Source organism: Phyllostomus hastatus, unplaced genomic scaffold (assembly GCF_019186645.2).
Source record: "Phyllostomus hastatus isolate PE091 unplaced genomic scaffold, TTU_PhHast_1.1 phas_contig_65, whole genome shotgun sequence".
NCBI lineage: Eukaryota > Metazoa > Chordata > Mammalia > Chiroptera > Phyllostomidae > Phyllostomus > Phyllostomus hastatus.
The window spans coordinates 14,112,741-14,133,064 of record NW_025333932.1 but is presented as its reverse complement, the minus strand read 5'-3'; the positions used below and the strand labels follow the sequence as shown (position 1 = coordinate 14,133,064).

The 20,324-nt window shown below is 41.0% G+C and overlaps 1 protein-coding gene across 5 annotated transcripts in view; it reads right to left on the bottom strand.

Annotated features, from left to right (window-relative positions):
- The window catches only part of WWP1 (WW domain containing E3 ubiquitin protein ligase 1), a 117,506-nt gene that overhangs the window by 27,133 nt on the left and 70,049 nt on the right, over positions 1-20,324 (bottom strand). For all 5 annotated transcript variants that reach the window (XM_045849381.1, XM_045849380.1, XM_045849383.1 and 2 more), the window contains 3 exons: positions 14,600-14,924; positions 5,261-5,356; positions 1,429-1,603 (listed from right to left, as the gene is read on the bottom strand). In XM_045849381.1, the coding sequence (XP_045705337.1) occupies positions 1,429-1,603; positions 5,261-5,356; positions 14,600-14,924 (596 nt within the window). The remainder of the gene's footprint in view (positions 1-1,428; positions 1,604-5,260; positions 5,357-14,599; positions 14,925-20,324) is intronic.

Here is a 20,324-nt window from a genome sequence, read left to right as displayed (position 1 = left end):
TGCACAGGATGAAGGTAAGAAGCATGAAGCATGAGGACAAAGGAGCCATGCTCCTTCAGGGCAGAAAAGGCCCAGGCCTCTGATGGCATTACTGAGCCAGTGAGGACTGGCTTCGACTCCTCCCCAGACTTGGCATTACTCTTCAACAACTAACCCTCAATCCATTCAAGGATGTTTTGTCATGTGCAGGAGAACACAGTTCTGATACATACCTCTTACCCAAGTTTGCCTTGTTTCCCCAAGGTGTTCCTGTGTATACCTAAGTCCCACCAAATGCATACTCACACTACATAACTCCTGGTTTACTATATTCAACCAGATGATGTATATCACCACAGATTCTGTGTAAGATCGATGGGTGGCAGCTGGGTGGCCTACAACTCCTCCCTGGTTGCAAATAGCAGGAAAGGGGTCACCTGTACAAGAAACCTCATCATCTCACCTATGAACAAGGCAGGACTCGGAAAGGCTGATTTTTCTCTTCATGTATTTGCTACCTCCTGCCCATCTACCAGCCTCTATATTTGGGGTTTAAGTTGCTTCAAAAACACTATCTACAGATGCCCAGTAGTTAAAATTTATATTTTCTCCTTCCTATGATCAAATACATTTAGCAATTTTTTTAGGGTTTTTTCCCTCAATTTTTCTTGTGGACGTTTACTTATGGCAATAAATAAATCACCAATGGTCAAATATTCAGGTATATTATAATTTTTTTTGGACAAAAGCGTCCCCAATCCCAGGAACATCTTTGACAGGCCAAAAAGAGAGTGAAGTGCTGTTTCAGAACCTGGGAAGAGACCCAAAGTAGTTTGTGTATGATGAGGCTAGCCTTAAGTACAATCAGGAGCTAACTACTTTTATTTAAAGCCAGTAAAATTATCACAATTAAAGGCAGAAGAATGGGAATTTGTAAAGGCATAGTACTTCATAAAGAAGTTGCAATTATGAAGCTACCATTTAATAAGGACAATGAGTAAGTTCTCTTAGTATACTAAAAAATTTCTTTAAAAGCTTGAAGTGGTTATATCACAAGCAATGCTAATTATTTATCAAAGGTTGACTGTGAAGGGCCATGTAATGCAGTGCAGAAGAATGTAACACAGTAGACTGCAGTGCAGTAGAATAAAATACAGCAGAATAGAATGTAGAATGGAATATGATAGAACGCAGTACTGTAAACAGAATGCAGAACTCAGTGCAGTGAAATGAACACAGGAGAATGTAGTGCAGTAGAATGTAACACAGGAAAATACAGTAGAATGAAATGTTGCAGAATGGAATAAAGCTGAATGCAATGCAATGGAATGAAATGCAGCCAAATGACGCACAATCGAATGGAATGCAATAGAGTGCAGCATGGCAGAATGGAGTGCAATAGATTGTAATGCAGTGAATGAGGCAGACCCAGGGGCCACATGCACTCACTGAGTAGAGGTAGCGCTGATTGAACTGCTGCAGGGCACCCTGGAGCTGGCTGCGCTGTGACTGCCACTGTTCAAAGTCCCGAACCGACTCCAGGGTCGGCCGCTGCCACGTGGTTGTCCTAGTGTTGTGGTCCACATAGTACACCCTGCCACGGTCGTCCACTCTTCTCTCCCAGCTAACACCAAGTGACAATAAAAATAAACAATCTCAGTAGAAGGCAATGAGAAGTAGTTAATACTACAAGCAAATAATTTAAAAACCAAGTCCAAGCCATGATAAAATAACTTTAAAAAATGTAAATTACAATATTCTTCAGAAAAACTATGAACATATATTAGAACAACTAAAATAAAAATCATGTTAACGCAAAATGCTGTCAAGGGGGGCAGAGAAAATGAATCTTTTATACACTGCTGGCTGGAATATAAATTTGTAAAGACATTTTGAAATACAATTTGCCACTTTTCAAAAAAAGGAATACAATTACCATGTGATCTAGCAATACTGCTCCTATGCATCTACTCTAGTGAGACAAAAATTTATTTTTACACAAAATCCTACACATGAATGTAATAACAGCAACTTACTTTATTTTAGTGAGTCAACTGACTAAAGCAGATTTAGAAGATTTAGTCAACCCAAATCTTCAACAGGCAAATGGTTAAATAATTTGGGGAGGGGGGGACAAAATCAAAGGGAAATACGTGAGGTAAAGAATGTGTGAATTAACTGGACTGTGGGAATTTTTACACTGTTAACATACATTAAATCATCATGTTGTACACTTCAAATATGTTGCAATTTGTCAACTATACCTCAATAAAGCTGGAAAAAAAAAAACCCATGATAAAAAAAGAAAAAGAAAAGCTATGAACATATAACTATCTTAACTAAATACTTTCTATTCTGCCACTGCATGATTTCCAAGTATTACTGGTGGATGGCTGGCCCAGGGAGTAACACCCCTGGCCAAGATAGTGGCAAGTGGAGGTTCTTACACTGAGTACCTACCCCCTGCCCCTCCAGTACCAGATTGGTGGTGAGACCAGGGGAAGACAGGCACATGTGCCAGAGAAGTCAAAATGGCAGCAGGAGACGTGCTGGACCTAAGAGGCCTGTCAGTGTAGCCTGGGGAAAGATGGGATTGGTTGGGGAGTGGACCTAACCAAAGCACACAAAAGTTTGGGAAATCAGTCATTTTGGGAAAGTACCTGGTCCATCCCACATCCAAGTCAATATAAACACAGGGGAACAAAGAATGTTCTCTCTCTTGTTCATGGCTCTCTGGCTCGTGACCTGCACTTAAGAGAGTGAACTTGCCTGTACTCTCTATGGGCCATGTGGCCTTAGCAGCCTCAGCAGCCACATGGCCCATAGCCTCCAGGAGGGAGACTCTTGCTCTCTCTCCCACCTGGTGAAGCATGCATTGGCATGTTCTCTACCCTGGGAGTACACAACCTTGAGGAGCGAACAGCTACAGGGCCCATGGCAGCACTGGCTCCACATGCAGGTTCCAGGACGGAGCCTGAAATGGGCAGCTTTGGGAACAAGCTAAGCTACCTGGATGACCACTTAGCAGCCGCCTGCAGACTCCAAAGGATATACTTCAAGGTGGAGCAGGAACCCTAGGCATTGGCTTTTGTTTTGGTCTTGCTGAGGATTGTTGGTCTCGCAAAGGAGATGGCTTTGAGACAGGGAGTCCGCCATTCTCCCAGATTATGTAGCTTCTGAATAAAACCTCTTTCCTTTTTCACCTGCTACTGCTTCATGAATTTGGCTTTTGTGGCAGGAGGCAGATGAACCCTCCTTCTTTGGTTTGGTAACATAAGAATAGTCTCAAAAAGAAGCCAGAGATTGAACCATCCCAGAATTGATCCAACTACACGTTCTCCCCACTTTTCTGATAAGCATTTACTGAGTGCTTACTGATGATCTGGCAATCAACCCCACAGTCACTCCCCACATCAGGATGTTAACTCAAATCTTGACAGTTCTTTTGCCTACCATCCTATAGCTGATATGAGCTGCAGGTGCAGTCATGTCATCTCACCTGCCACAGCTTTCAGGGACAGCTCAGAAAACATCCCAATTCCAGCCTCAGTGTCCCATCCCCCCCAACATCCCAATGCTACCTTCAAGAGAACCATATGGAACCACATGAACACCCTCTTGGTCCCTTGGAACAGAATGTCCTTCCCAGTCTCTGCATACCCAAACACATCCATGCTCCAGGGTCCAGTTCACCTTGAACCCACTGTGGTCATTAATTTACATGGCAATCTCAGAATTCTCTCAGCAACCAACCTCACAAAATAATATTCCTTGCCTTGAATTTTCTAGAGCTGGAATGTGTTATGTATTGGTGGACAGAGCTCCTGAGTGTCAAAGATGATAAGGAGGAATGCCAAGTGCAGTCAAGAGTGTGGGGACACCATGAATAGTAGCCAAGCTGGCTATTGTTGGGAGCTACCCTGACTGGTTTCAGGAGCTGTAACCGCGCCCCCCGCCCCCCCCATGGCTAAGGCTGAGTGAGTGACCTTCGGACCATAAACCACTAGGGAGACAAAGCTTGTCTCACTAGCAAGAACGCCACTTCTGCTCCTTTTTTCATAACTGGCCCCCAATGCTTGATCAATTAGCCAATGACGGGTAAGATTCCCCAAGGGGGGAACGACCTAAGACAGGCATGATCATGTGTAGGCCCCAGGGAAGGACTTGGGGGCTACAGCAAAAGGGGGTGATGGACTCTTGCCCCTTGGCTTTGACAAACTCTGAGTCCTCATTCTGCCTGCAAGAAGTCTCCTAATTTCTCGGCTATCTTGCCTCTGCCTGACTTAAGCCTGAAATAATGACAGAGGGCGGTGCAGCCCTGTGCTGGAAAGGACGGGCTCCTGGGTAATCAGCCCTGAGAAAGGATATGTAAAATCCTGTGAAACCTGCTTTGCTAAGAATGCTCTTCATTAAATGATAAAGGCCCGAGCAGGAAATGAGTTTGTTTCCCAAAATTTTGTAGCCTTTTAGCTATAAACCCTGACTCAGAATGAGCCCTAATAGTTCTTTGTATCCTATCTATCGTTTGATCCTTACTGCCTGACAATGATTAATAACCTGTACCTGTATTCCTGTGCAAATTAAACCCAATAAAAGCCAGTCTAGGCAAGGGCGCGCAGCGCTCTCCCCTAGAGAGAGTGGCCAGGCCACTCTGAGGCACCCTCCCCTTGAGAGGGTAGCTGTGCTGTCCCTTTTCCTCCACAGGACTTGGTAGTCCATGTGAATTTGTCTCGTATCTCATCCATAATGCTGCGGACACTGTGGGCCAGTGTCCGTGACAGGCTATCAGTGGGATGTGCTCATGAGGTGAATAAATGAAACTAAGGACAAAGGACATCATGTGAGTGGCCTTCAGTGACAGCCTAACAGCATGAACTGTATCAGTAGCAGGTAACAAATATCTGTCCTCATGTAAACCCTCTATAATATCAGCTGGAATGTAATGCAGTTAACTTGTGGCAACCTGTGGATTTCACTGTAAACCACTCAAATATCTGCCAGTAAATCCCACAACAAAATGGGGTTTGGATCACTGTCTATGAGAACCATGCATATAAATTGTCTTTCATTCCTTACAAAATTAAACAGGGACTGGCACTGGACCAAAATTCTGCAACAACCCTCAGTTACTCATTCCAGTGTTGGACAATCTTTTAGGAAGCCCTTCAAGACAATGTAAGGAAACAATATGCAGAATGAAAGAATCACGTTATGTCATATGATGTAAAATTGAAAACCATGTTTGATGAAACAACTGAAGATGGTAATACTGCCACCTTACCCTGGAGGTAAAGGCTGTGGCCTCTCCCATGTGGTCGTTCGAGTATTATGATCCACATAATAGGTTCTCCCATGCGGATCTTTCCTCTGCTCCCACCTTTTAAAAAAATGTGAAAATATAAGTAAAAGACAACAAATATAACAATATGAAGAATGACTCCTTATAATCAGTATACAGATACAGATACATATATTACAGATATATTTGACTTTAAAAGTCTACAAAGTCTATAAAAAGTCTATAAAGTTTTTTTCCCTCAATTATTAGTGCTTTTTAAGTTCTTACACATTTCCTTTTTCATTAACACAATTGGAGATTCAGTAAGTATAGTTACCAGAGAAGGCTAGAGTAATATGTTAAGTTTTTAAAAGATACTACTTTACAAATTTCCAACTCATCAGATAAAATCAATTTAATCAAGGGTAGACAAACTTTCAGCCTAAGATCAAGCGCAAGGCACAAAATGTCAGTGAAGTAATATCCATTCTTGCCTGCAATTTCAAAACCACACATCTAAAAGATCCTGCTCGCCCTGGGCGAGCAGCAGAAACCACCTTGAAGAAGCATATGGTGTTTTTGTGTCCTCACAATTCTCCCTCTGTGTGCACCCAGTGTCCCCTCTCTGCATATATCTGTCTCTCTCTGGTTTGGGGTAAGCCTACAAATTTACAGACATCCTGCTGTATCTTCTCTGTTCTACTCTGAAGACTCACTCTCATTTTCTCCTCTGTAATCCCTGCTTTTTCCTCTCCAGCCTTCCCATACCATGATATAGAAGAAATATGTCAAACATACAAAATGAAAACCTGGTATTTCTGAGTTTAACATTCATGGTTTCAATTTGAAAACAGAATAGACAATATGTTTATTTCTCTTAAACACAGGGACCCAATTAAATCTGATTTCCTTTTGATTAGAGAGGTCTTTAGTGATTTTTTTCCTATGCAAAGACCACACTTGCTAGAGGTATTCCCTGAACATGGCGTACAGATGAAGCTGTCAGTCTCCTGTATACACACACAGACACACACAGGCACACGCACAAGCACACACATGCACATATACATTCACTCTCCTCTCAACTGTCCCCAAAACACACATGCTAGGCCCTTCTTCATATGACTATGGAAACCCTCCTGAGAGCTGAGCCAGAAACAGGACATGAGTGCTGTTTCCCTGTCTCTGCCCTTCCACCTTCTTCCTTCTCCATACCCATCATTATTCTAACTGCAGGTACTTATCTTGTCTGTTGCCCTGGGAGAACACCAGAACCCCTTCCAGCCCTCGTCAGACCCCATTTCCCAGGTCCATGACTTTCATTTTCTCTGCCCAGTTGGAGAATGCAAGTCCTAGTAGCTTCCTAAGAAGGACACCTGGGCAGGATACTTGGATAAGCCTAGGTGTCTGTACTCACACTCAACAGTGCAGCTAAACACAGAGCTCAAGGTCACTATGTCCCTCTATGATGGAGGCATCGGCCACAGTTTCCTAGAGCTCTTTGTGTGGATTCTGAGAAGTCTGATGCCATTCTGAGGAGTGTAAGACTTGCTTGCCTCCATTTCTTAACCTCTGGAAATGCTTAGGATTTTCTTTTCTTCAGCTCCAAAGTACTAACATTTTCCCAACAGAGTGTCTTAATACAGATTTATTTCCCCTTGACATGAGTTTTGGTGAGCCCTTTCAAAAAGAAAATCAAGTCCTTCATATTGTGAAAGTTCTGTTGTTATTTTATTAAGGATTTTCTTTTTTCTGAAACTTCTCTTATCAGACCTATTTTATAAATTTATCTTTTTATTCTACTTTCTGTGAAATTTCTTTACTTTCATCAGCCAAGTCTTCCACTGAATTAGATTTCGAAGAGCTTTTGGTTCTTTGAGTATTCCATTTTTATAACATCATGTTGCTTAATTTATGTTATATCTACTCTTATCCCTCTGAGAATATTGAAATAACCTGTTTCTTCTGGTAGCATTTTCTAGGTTGCTTGTTTTGATTTCTTTCTTTCATTCCATAAGAGGTTTCCCTTGGATGTCTAATGAGTAGGGGACCAAAAATTGCCTGGGGACTTTGTCTGTCAGGGTGGGGCTTGTGGGTTGTGGGAATTAATGGAAGGGCTATATGAAACAATTTCACTGGAGAACAAACAGATAGCAGTGTTTTTGTCTTTTTTGGGGGTGGGGGAAGTCTTCAATGGAAGATATTTCCAGTCTTCTGGGTGGAAAGGTAGAATTCTGGCTGTCAATACTCTGGGATTTGGGTAGGAAAGAACCAAGTGCCTCATTCATGTAAAAGGCTATAAAGCCCTTTTCAGTTTTATCCTAAATCAATTGCAAATATTTCCAATTTAACATTTAACAATATTCAGTATGCACTTATGCTAGTCACTGGTTCTTAATTTTTCCAAAATGAAAGATTACTTCCAGAACTCAGTATTTTTGTTCTAAACAGGATTTATCTTTCTCAAACTAAATTGCTTGCTACACAGAACATTATTCAGAACTACTTTAGGATTTCTTCTTTATATTTTGTCTACATTCTATTCTCTAGATCAAAGGGAGACAAACATTTTCTGTAAAGTGCCAGACAGTAAATATTCTATGCTTTGGGGGATAAGAGGCAAAATTGAGATCACTGTGTAGATACAAACCTAATAAGAGAGAAAACTTCTGCTGTGTCCCCACCTTGTTTTCTGGGTGGGGCATCTCAGGTTGTGGACATGCTGACAACATTCTGGTGACACAGAAGTCCTAGCCCAGAGGGAGGAGCTTGGCCAATGTCTGTCTTTCCAGTGAAACTGTCTAACCTCTCCTGACAGCTGGCCAAGTGCATGAACTAGCTGAGATGTCACTTCCAGATGAGGCCCTACCTCCAAAAGTGAGCCCTCAGTGTGTAGGTGGTGACCAGAGTAGCCTCAGCAGCAACAAAGGAGGAAGGTGCTGGGGAGTTCAGGGCAGGCAGAGGTGTTATAGCAGCAAAGGAGGCACTCTGGGTATGCCTATGGGTCCTATAAAAGTGACAGGCTGGAACTGGCCAGAGACCACATTATCCAGTAGTGGAAATTCATGAATAACCCTTAAATAGGTGCAGATTACTGAACTGATTAATGAAACTTCTCAATAGAACTCTTTATTTTCCTGGAGAGAAGTGCTATTTGTAACTGGCACTATCACCTTCACCACACAACATTCTCCTTTCTAGTGTTTAGATATAGTCTCTCTGCCTCACTAAGCATAAAAACAATTTTCAAAACCTACTACTTACCACAGACCTTGTTAAAACAACAAAAAAGTAAATTTGGAAGAGTTTTGTGAAATATATTACAATAAAAACAATAGAATTTAGTTAATGACTGTATAATTATGGGTTTCAAACCTGAATAACAGGGTAGAGGGTGAACTTTCCTTCTCACAAGCTCAGTCCCAGTCACCTCTCTCCTGCCCTGCTCACCTGCTGTCCCACGATCCCCTCAGCAGCTGACACCCTTTCACCTATCTCAACTCATAAAACAAGCAATTGCCCCCAGTTCTGTCTTTTCTTACCCACTTCCACATGTGTTCACCGGGAGAGGGTAAGAGTTGCTGTCACACCCCATCTCCCAAGCTCCACCTTGCAGCATCTTGAATACAGCTCTCATCATTTCCCAAAACTACTTGTCAAAGGTCAGCAGCAAATAACCTCTTTGTTGTTAAATTCAATGGTGTCTTTCATTTCTTATCTTCCTTGAAATTTTCAGTATATTCTGACCTTGTCAAGCATTTCCTCAGACGTATTTACAAGCCAGGTCCTTTGCCCAACTGCTCCCTCACTCAAAATCACTCACTTAAGCTCTAATTCTAATTGAACAAAACAGCAGACACAGTTTTAGGCACAAGTAATACAGAAATGGAAAAAAAACCCCCTTTATCAATGTAGTAAAGAGAGAAAACCGATGATAACACAAAAATAGAATAAATCACCACCAGGCAATCTTACTGCTACAAGAAAAACAACACCAGTTCCATCCCTCATGCTGATGAAATGAACCCGACTCAAAGAGTTCACAATGAATCCATTAATATTAAGTTCTACAACAGGGAAAACTAACCTATAATCTGTAGCAGAAAAAGTCAGAACAGTGACTGCCTCTCTAAAAGTAGTTACAGGAATTTTCTGAGAAAGGAGTTTGAGAGAACTTTTGGGGGTGATGGTACATCTACAAGGGTTTGGGGTTAACAGATGTATGCATTTGTCAAAGCTCATCAAAATGGTACACTTAAGACTTGTACATTTCCTCCTATGCAAACTTTACCTAAAAAATTTTACAAATACTGAACTCCAGTTAGTGATATGCAAGCTGAAGTGAGAGGTGAAATGTACTGGTATCTGCAACTTCCTGAAATGCACTTAAAAATCAGATAGGCAGAGAAATGAAGAGATATGAGATAAAGCAGACAGTAAAATGTCAATTGTAGAATCTGGTAATAGGTATATAAGTGTTCCCTATAAAATTCTTTAAGTTTTCTGCATGTTTGTAAATTTTCATAAAAAAAAGGATGGGAAAAATAGAGCAGTGTAAGAGTTGGAACAGAGGGGCCTGATGTGGGCAGGGGATTGGAAGAGGGCAGGAAAGTCCTGTGGAATGAGACAGCCTTACCTTGAGCTGTGTATATAGAAGGAACATTTCACACAAGTCACAGCCAACACAGGCTCTTAGGTGAGATCGTGCTCAGCATAACATGCAAGTGTCGTTCCCAAGACCCAACACTCTCTCTGAGAACACTGTAATGCTATTGGCAGGTAGCTAAACAAGTGAGTAAGAAACCAGAGGGGAAACACAGGGGCATAGGAACTCAAAGATTTTTGAGGAAAGAAGGAAAGATATAGATATGAACACTAACTGGGTTACACCAGCCAAGTCCTACCAGAGCCAGAACCCACATGGGCTCCACTCTCCTGTTCCTCCTTTTCCTCCCAACTAATTCCCAGGCCCATCTTAACATCACCCTGAAAGGCCAGCAACCACCTTAGTTTGGGTTATTTTAATTTCTCTCAGGGGTCAGTGGCCCACAGCTCACAGAGTAAGAACTACATTTTACTCTAACATCTTGTGTATACTAAATGCAATTTATTTAGTTTTATACAAACACACTAGGAGAACACACCTTCTGGAAACAGCGCTCACTCTTACTATATATCACCCATGTCAATATTTCCTATTCTCATCTGTACTGAGTCACTTCATTAGGTGTTCAAATTCTGGTCATAATCTGTGACATCCTCCTACTGTCCAGACCACGTACAGTGCCTGAAGCACTGATGTGACCCCCGCAGAACTCAGTTTCTGTCCTCACTGATCTGAATCAGAATGACTGCTTCTTTCATAGAACAGCCCAGCTACTCTCTTGTCCCCTACTCAGTCTACAGGACTGCCAGCATAACCTTCATCACACTTGAGTATGACACACACCCCTCCACTTAAAACTCATGAGTACTCACTCCTGGTTTTCAGGACAAACTGTCAGCCCCTCTGCAGGGATTCACATGCTTCACATACTCATACCTCAGCACTCACACCTTGCCTCCCCAGTGCTGAACTCCAGCAGGAACAGATGCTCTTTCCTGAGTGTGGCTTACCCATTTCTATGATGACAGTGACCCGAACATGTACTCAGCTCCCCTGAGTGAGCCCACCAACAACTGCCTCAACTACTCTTGAGAAAGCCCCTTCAGGGTAATCTCTCCCAGAAAGACTTCTTTGATGTCAGTTGACAAGGCACCCCCACTGCATCGTAGACTAAACTCTGGCAGAGCTGTCCCTGTACTATGCAGTCCCTGGTTGCCTAGCTTTACCCCCTAGAGTATGAGGTTCCTGACAGCAACAACAGCTCCTCGTGGGTGTGTCACAGTTGCAGACACATAACAAATTAGGATAAATGAATAAGCTGCCAAAGACAGGAGACAAAGGGACAATGAGAGATTTTTTGAGGGGCAGGGAGGGCAGTGGATGGTCTGAAATGCTTGCAGGAAACAGAAGTGGGGACTTCCCATTCTGTAGGAGGTTGGAAACAAATGCAGAGAAAGGTCTATCTGGACACAGAGCCTGAACAGCTAAAGTGAGGGACAGTGCAAGCCTCCATAAGGGCACAAGTACAGAGGACTGCAGCTGGAACCAGGAAGGCAGTGGACACACCCAGTGAGAGCCAGGGGACAGCCTGAGCATACCAGCTCCAGCTCTCAGTGTGAACAGTGGGCACACCATGGACTGTAGTGACAGCACGAGGGCTATAAGCCAGACCCCAGAGATGTGACTGCTGGACACAGAGCAGACATGCCAGTGTTCGACCTGTGTCCAGACCCCAATCCAGCATTTTCAACTGTATCCTGAATGCATGTTTACAAGTGTGAGCCACTAAATAAACCTCTCAAAGGCAGAGACAAGGAATCATTAATATTGGGTTGGCCAGAAAGTTCTTTTGGGTTTTACCTTAAGGTGGCTCCAGTAGTGCTTAGTTGTCTTTATCCACAATCAAAACAATTTTGTTAGATTGTATTCTGACAGCTGTCGTATCAGCACGCATTTAAAAAAAAGCTTATCAAAACTGGTGAATTTTTGTTGAAGATGGAAGAAAATAAGCAACATTGTTGGCATAGTACGCTTTATTTCAAGAAAGGTAAAAATGCAACGGAAACTCAAAAAAAGGTTTGTGCAGTGTATGGAGAAGGTGCTGTGATTGTCAACTGTGGTTTGCAAGGTTTCATACTGGAGATATGCTGAACAATGCTTCATGGTAGGGTAGACCAGTTGAAGTTGATAGTGACCAAATCGAGACAGTAATTGAGAACAATCAACATTAAACCATGCAGGAGATAGCCGACATACTCAAAATATCCAAATCAATAAAGTTGTTGGTGAAAATGAAAACAATTTATCTTTTATTTTTTGGCCAACCCAATATTAGTATCTTCAGAGCCAAGCAGAGAGTAAACAACCTGTGAGTGACCATGGGAGAGATGACCAAACAAAACAAACATACACTGCACTCATCAAAGCAAACCCTATGATGCTGAATAAGGACCATGGGAAATGCAGAAGTTAAGAATCATTGAGCAGCAATGAAAACCCAAGTATATAATAACCCATCATCAGGGTTAGATGGATGACTCCCCAACATTCAGGATTAACAGAGGAAACACCTGCTTTTTCTCAAGAATGGGGTGCATAGACCAGTGCACAAAGGAGTCTTGAGCTGAGGTTATGATGGGTGGTGCCATGGTCACTCTTAGAAAAAGAATACACCAGAATCGAGTCAAGAGGATCCTACACAACCCAGGGTCCCAGTGTGGGGCAATAAAAACCTGAAAACACCAATGGAAAACACCTGTGGGGGTTGAGGTGCCAGGAAAAACTCCCAGCTTCACAGGATAGCTCGTTGGAGAGACCCACAGGGTCCTAGAATGTAACATACACAAACCCACCCTCACAGGAATCAGCACCAGAAGGGCCCAATTTGCTTGGGGGAAGTGGGGAAAGGGACTGAAATCTGGCTGAGAGTGAAGCAAGTCATTCCCTCTCTGACCCCACCCCCAAATACAGGGTTCACAACTCAGCAACTGGGTTGCCCCGCCCTGGTGAACACCTAAGGCTTCACCCCTCACTATGTAAAAGGTGTGTCAAGACAAAAAATATGTCCCAAACGAAAGAACAGATCAGAGCTCCAGAACAAATACAACTACATGACGAAGACACAGACAACCTATCAGATGCACAGTTCAATACACTGGTAATTAGGATACTCACAGAACTGGTTGAATTTGGTCACAAATTAGATGAAAAAATGAAGGCTATGCTAAGTGAAATAAAGGAAAATGTACAGGGAACCAATAGTGCTGGAAAGGAGACTAGGACTCAAATCAATGGAGTGGACCAGAAGGAAGAAAAAAACACAATCAGAAAAGAATGAAGAAATAAGAATTTAAAAAAATGAGGAAAGGCTTAGGAACCTTTAGGACATCTTGAAACATTCCAACATCCAAATTATAGGGGTAACAGAAGGAGAAGAAGAAGAGCAGCAAGTGGAAAAGTTATTTGAACAAATAATAAAGGAGAACTTCCCCATTCTGGCAAAGAAAATAGACTTCCAGGAAGTCCAGGAAGCTCAGAGAGTCCCAAAGAAGTTGGACCCAAGGAGGAACACACCAAGGCACATCATAATTACATTAGCCAAGATTAATAAAATGAAGGAGAGAATCCTAGAAGCAGCAAGTGATAAGGAAACAGTCATCTACGAAGGAGTTACCATCAGACTGTCAGCTGATTTCTCAAAAGAGACCTTTCTGGCAAGAAGGGCCTGGAAAGAAGTATTCCAAGTCATGAAAGGCAAGGACCTACATCCCAGATTGCTCTATCCAGCAAAGCTCTCATTCAGAATGGAAGGGCAGATAAAGTGCTTCTCAGATAAGGTCAAGTTAAAGGAGTTCATCATCACCAAGCCCTTATTATATAAAATGTTAAAGGGATTTACCTAAGAAAAAGAAGATAAAAAACATGTACAGTAAAATGACAGCAAACTCACAATTATTAACAGCCACACCTAAAACAAAACCAAAAACTAAGTAAACAACTAGAACAGGAATAGAACCACAGAAATGGAGATCACATGGAGGGTTAGCAACAGGGGAGTGGGAGGGGGAGAGAGGTGGAAAAGGTACAGAGAATATGTAGCATAGAAGGTAGGTAGAAAATAGACATGGGGAGGATAAGAATAATATGGGGAATGTAGAAGCTAAGGAACTTATAAGTATGACACATGGACATGAACTGAAGGGGGGAATGTGGGTGGAAGGGTGTGTGCAGGGTGGAGGGGAGTGAAGGGAGGAAAATGGGACAACTGTAACAGTTGTCCCAATAACAATAAAATATATTTTGTAACAATAAAATATATTTTTTTAAAAAGATAGTCCTGCAAATTAAAATTGTTTTTTTTTCTTTTCTCCTCATATTGCATGTATTTCAACAAGATGCATGATCTTAGTTTTAAAACAGGGGTGTCCAACCCACAGCCTGCACAGGCTACATGTGGCCCAGGATGGCTATGAATATGGCCCAACACAAAATTGTAAATTTACTTAAAATATTATAATTTTTTTTTGTGATTACATGAAGCAATGTACTTAATGTATGGCCCAAGACAACTCTTCTTCCAGTGTGGCCCAGAGGTTCCAAAAGGCTGGACATCCCTGAAAGGTACTTGCTTTGTAGCAAATAAATAGTATGAATCAGATTTCAAGTCCAATTACTGGAAAAGTTTTATACACACACTCAACAGTCAAACATGATCAGACATCTGAGAGGTAACGTACCCTGAGGGCAGGGTTTCTGTGCTGGCATTCGTCCCAGGCTCCACACACCCACCCGGCTGCCTTAACTTCACTGTTTCCAAGGCAGAGCTATTTCCAGAAGCAGAGGCAGCAGAGTCTAGGTCACCAACAGTCCCAGACCCGAATATCATTCCATCAGAGAGGACACATCCATTGTATTCTGAGGACACCGGCACTTCTGGAACAGGGGCCTCCTCACTAGAGGTTCCAATGCAACTTGGTGACGAGGTGCCATCCTCAGGGACCACCGCAGTCAGCATGGCAGGAGGGGCATCAGTTGGTGCAAGTGAGGTCGATTCTCCATTAACTGCAAAGGGCAAATGAACAAGGCAATCTGAAAGTTATGTGTTAATGGCAGGGATACTCAGTGGCATTAACTAAGCTAACGTACCACAGGGGCTGCAGAAGTGCTCCAGGACCTCACTCTACGTGTTCTGGAGAAATAACCCAGCATTGGCATCCATTTTAAATGTGATTTCAACTGTAGTCATAAAAGTGAGTCAAATTAAAACTGGAGAGGAGAAGACTATTGAACATAACTAATTAGAAGACTGCACCTCCAAGTTCACACTGAAGTGGGGAGGGAGCCATAAATAAGAGTAATGAGGTCATTAGATAAACCTGTACAGACAGAGACTTCCATGGTAGAAGCAAGGAAAGAGTGCGCTACTGAAAAGTCAAACTTAAGTGCACAACAAGGGCAGATCAATCTGGTTCTGCACCAAGGTGGGGAGAGAATTGCTTTGGGAAAAACATCAGGAATGAACTATGAGAAATAAACTATCACAATTACTCTGCTCCCAGCACTGTCAGAGAACATGCAGACAAAGTGCACAGAGACTAAATTCTGGGTCTCCCACCCAATGTGCACTCACAAGAACAGTCTCATCTAGCATGTACTCTCCAATGGTATGCATTTATTTTCCACAAAAGAAAAGATGGAGTAGTCTTTTCAAAGCAAAATAACACTAAATGGGAAAAGAGGAATGCTTAAGATAATCTAGAACAAGAAACAGTCATAAACCTGTGCATACTGAAGCACAGACATAAAATACAGTTACAAACAGGAAGAGGATTAAATATTGATATCAAACAGCACAATCAATTGTGCTCTGCATGTCACCTTAATGCCTGGCCTACCAATTTCTTGCTTCTATTATTGCAGGGTGTCAAACTCATTTTCACCAGGGGCCGCCACATCAGCCTCACGGTTGCCTTCGAAGGGCCAAATGTAATTTTAGGACTGTATAAATGTAACTACTCCCAAACTGGAAGCAAGGAGCTCGGTGTTGCTGCCAGGAAGAAATAAGGTGCTGGGCCTGATAAAACAAGGTGGAGGGCCAGATTCAGCCTTTGGCCCTTTGGCCTTGCGTTTGCCACCTTTGTATTATAGCAACAGTCTCCTGATTGGTTTGCCTGCTCCCTTCCTTGCCCAACTACCATCCAGTCTTCAAATAGCAGCCACATAATAGATCTTGCACTCCCCTAGTAAATATGCTGGCACATTCTCACTACAATCAGAGAAAATTCCACACCCTTGACCATGGCCATGACAAGGACTCTACCTGGTCTGGTCCACAGCTACACCTGGCCTCTCACAGTGGTCTCCCTGCTCCTTGAGCACTGGGCTGTGTATGAGCTGTCCCAAAGTTTAAGAGGACTTCAGGCTATCTGCTTCTTATCAGGTAGAGTACGTGCACAAACACATATTCAGGACAGGAATCTTGAGTATCTTATTTAATGCTGTACCTGCCCCTCCCTCATCCTAGGCTCATGACCCTGTTGTGTTTCTCAGGTTATGAAATCATTTTATTTGTTTTTATTTATATTCATTAAGTTTGGAGTGCAACAACTTAAATTTTTTCACTTTTGTATTCCTAAGAGCTACAAAATGCCTTGCATATGAAAACAATAAATATCTGTTGAATCAATAAAGACAAATCAAAGAAGAACTAAATATACCTCTCAAAACTATGCAAATAACAAAGCATTAGTAGAAAAATAATTAAGTATATGAAGGCTTTAATAACACAATCAATACCCTGACCTAAATTACACAGTTAAAGAGGTACTTTTGAGTTTCTACTATGTGTGTCTGTGTGTATATATATAGATATATACATTTTTTTCCATCCAAACACCCTAAGAATTTTTAGAAAAATTGACATATGTAAAGGACAAAACAAGACCCCCAATTCTACAATCAGGAGGCCACATTCTGACTATAATTCAATAAAACTAGAAACAAACAAAATTTATTGACATATTTATCAGAAGTCTGGCATAATCAGTTAACCCAGTGAAACGCATTTTTAGGGACATCTTATTTTATCCTTCCATGGCCTGTGCCCCTTCCAATTTCCTGACACTGACACTGCACTACAGTCATGTAAGATGTCAACATGGGGGGAGACTGATGAAGGGAACGAGACACCTTCCTATACATTCTTTGCAACTTTCTATGAAATCTATATTTCAAAACAAAAGGCTAAAAACAGAAGTCCAGTTAGTCATACCTAAAACTTACCACATTGAACTGTGATCCATTTTTTTAATAAAACAATAGTTATATATTAGAAAAAGTTATTTTATACTACAGGTTCAGGAAAGAGGGAAGAAGTAGAAAAGTAATATTTCTCTTAAATTCTTACCACTGTCCAAGGACTATGGCAGGTGTTTTAGGTTATTGTGTTTAAAACAATCCTATAATGTAGTTAGTTGAGTATTATTCTCTTTTTGTAAATGAAGGAGCTAAATTTTGAGGAGTTAAATTTGTCCAACTAACGTCACACATTGGTGTTAAGTGGCAGAGCTGGGATTAACCTTGTCCTATGAGAAGCAGAGTCTAATCTTTACCACATCATGACTGCCTACTATTTAGCTTAAAATAAAGACCAATATTCACAGCAACTAAACTTATTGAATGGATCCCCTTAGTCAAGACTCAAAAGAATGGGGTGGAGACACAGGAAGCCATCACGTACAGTCTGTCTCTGGTGAAATCCTTTGCCTCAAACTCCTTATTCAGCACAGGCCCACAGTTCCTTGGCAGTTTCACATCTCATAACTCTGTGGAACTTAAGAAGGTGATATGACACACATTCTATACATTATGCTAACACCCAAGCAGGTGTGGGTCCCACAGTTATTAAGCACAGTAATGTTTCTGCAAAGGTAAGAAAACTCATCCTAAGCATGATAAATTCAAAACATCCTCAAATCAGTTCTAGTCATTCTGCCAACCAAATGGGTTCCCCAGCCTCTCACCCCCCAAAAATTTGTTTTTAAAGATTTTAGAAATTTGGTTGTTTTAGGTAAGGGATTAAAAACCTGTCATATGTGAGATACAGAACATGCACATTCCCATCCCCACTCCAACAATGAAAACTAATTTTTAAAGTCCTTAATTAAAAAAAAGAATACCATTTTTACAGTAACAGCTTAAAAAGAGATTACCATTCCTTGAAAATATACCTGACTTCATCTATTCATCCTCCCACTAAGGGATGACAGATAGTATGAAAGACATTGGTCAAGTGGTTGCTACCAAGAGAGCAGGTTTCATAGCCTTTGTAGACTGGCCAATGGAATGACAGCAGTTGTTTGTCAGATGTCACCAACAATAATCAGAGAAGGTGAAAACAATCACTAAGTTGGCCGGAGGAAAATCATGGCTATCATGGCATGAAAGACAAACAGCAAAACTCTGAGACACTACAAAAATCCCACACATCCAGGTGCAGGGAAAGCAGAGGGCACAGCAGAGGGCCAGAGCTGGGTGGCAATTCAGTGCCTCCTCCTCCTAGCCATGAGCTCTAAAGCCTCAGGTCCTCTCCAGGACTAGTATCTACTGCAGATTTATTGTGATGGTTAAATTGGGAAATGGGCACACAGTGTCTACAACAGGTATAGCACAAATGTTAGCCACTATTATTATTCTGATTGTCTTAGGTTCCTTGCAGTTACTGTGAATGTCATGGGAATTATTCATGATAAGCCTTCATTTCTAGTTCCTCACATCTCATCTAGTGTTTTATTTTCACCTTGGGATTTTAGGCATGGACAAAAAAGTGAATTTATTCCCAATGGAAAGAGTCTCTTAAAGTACCTGACAAGTTGTAGGGTGTAAATAAGAGATTATCCCTTTTGCATCAACACCTGTGTACACCCAAATGCCAAAACATGCAACGAACTGGTAGTAATGGGTCCCTGCAGCTGTCAACTCAAATAGCCAAATATTTTAGCAAAAAGCACTGAATCTCCAAATTTAATATACTTTAGATGAGAGTTCTGACAAGAATGAAAGAGTGTTGGTATAAGCCTTTCCAAAATGAGCATTCTTATAGTTTCATCAGTGGATTTAGTGGATAAATCCATCAGGAGTGGATTTAGTTAATAACTGGCCCTGCCATCTAATTACATCCAGAAGGAATGGAAGTGGATCTACTATTCTGAATCCAACACTAATCCCATAGAACAAATCACTCATTTGTTTGGTCACATAAGGTTTTATTTTTCTTTTTTTTACAGCCTCTTTGGAGAGTTTGCAAGGGAGTTACATTATTTAAAATATAATTTCTTATGGGTACATAACTAGGTTTTTTTTCCCATCATGTTTCTTGGGATGGATATTCGATAACTCAAAACCCCTCTGGCCAAAAAGCATTAGATTCATGCTTTATTGTAAAGAACTCTGATATTCACATAAACCATTTTTCTATATGTTAATAATTTTAAAAAATAAGATTTTGGTCCTTTCTTTAGGTACTTCCTTAGGCTATTTTTAAAAACTGTAATATTTAATCTAGGACAAATAACATAAGGCAGAGTTCTAGGAATCTCACTATTGTATTTACTCTTGGAATTATTGAGGATGCTGTTCACATTATGGTGTCTTTTCATTCTGGTCCATAAAAGTTAGAGTCTCAGGGACAGTACTTATTTTAACTGATCTGTTCTTGATTTAGAGACAATCCTGGAAAATCTAAGGTGATGTTTCCTTTCCTGCTTTGCTAACAGAAATATGAGACAAATGTTCTTACTAGAAAGAAGGTCAGAATCAGAAAATAAATGCATTTGCTCCCTACTTTTACCCTAGTTAAATGAAAATATTCTTCATTTTTCAGCCACTTTAATGACTAAAAACTTCTACCTATTCTGGTACTTAAGACATTTAAGTTCATATTATGTTTAAAAGGCAGCATTAATAAACCAATTAAATTCTTTAAAAAATTCATATCAGTTCCATGTTTACAAAAACTTTCAGGAAAACACATGGTAAATACTCTCCAAACTTGAGTATAAATACAAATTGTCTTATCTATAAATCCATCTATTTTCATTGAATCACTGAATTTCTTCTCTGCACGTTTCTACTTTTTACTAGGAGCAGAAAACACAGGAAAGAACACAGGCTCTGGATCAAGAGATTAGGACTCTAGCCAAGCACACATGCTAGTTATCTTAAGCAAGTCCTAAAATGTTTGTGTTTCAAGAGATTCATCTGAAAAGGTTAATATATAATGATCAAGTAAAAAATAATTCATAACATTTGTAGCTGATTCCACTGCAAACTAGAATCAGAGGAAATTTTCCTTAGGCAGTCCTACTATAATAGATAATATCCTTAAAAAATATAAAACTCTCTGGGAGCTGTATCAACTCACAGTACATTTTTCTACTAAGTCACACACCAGGAAATATTTGA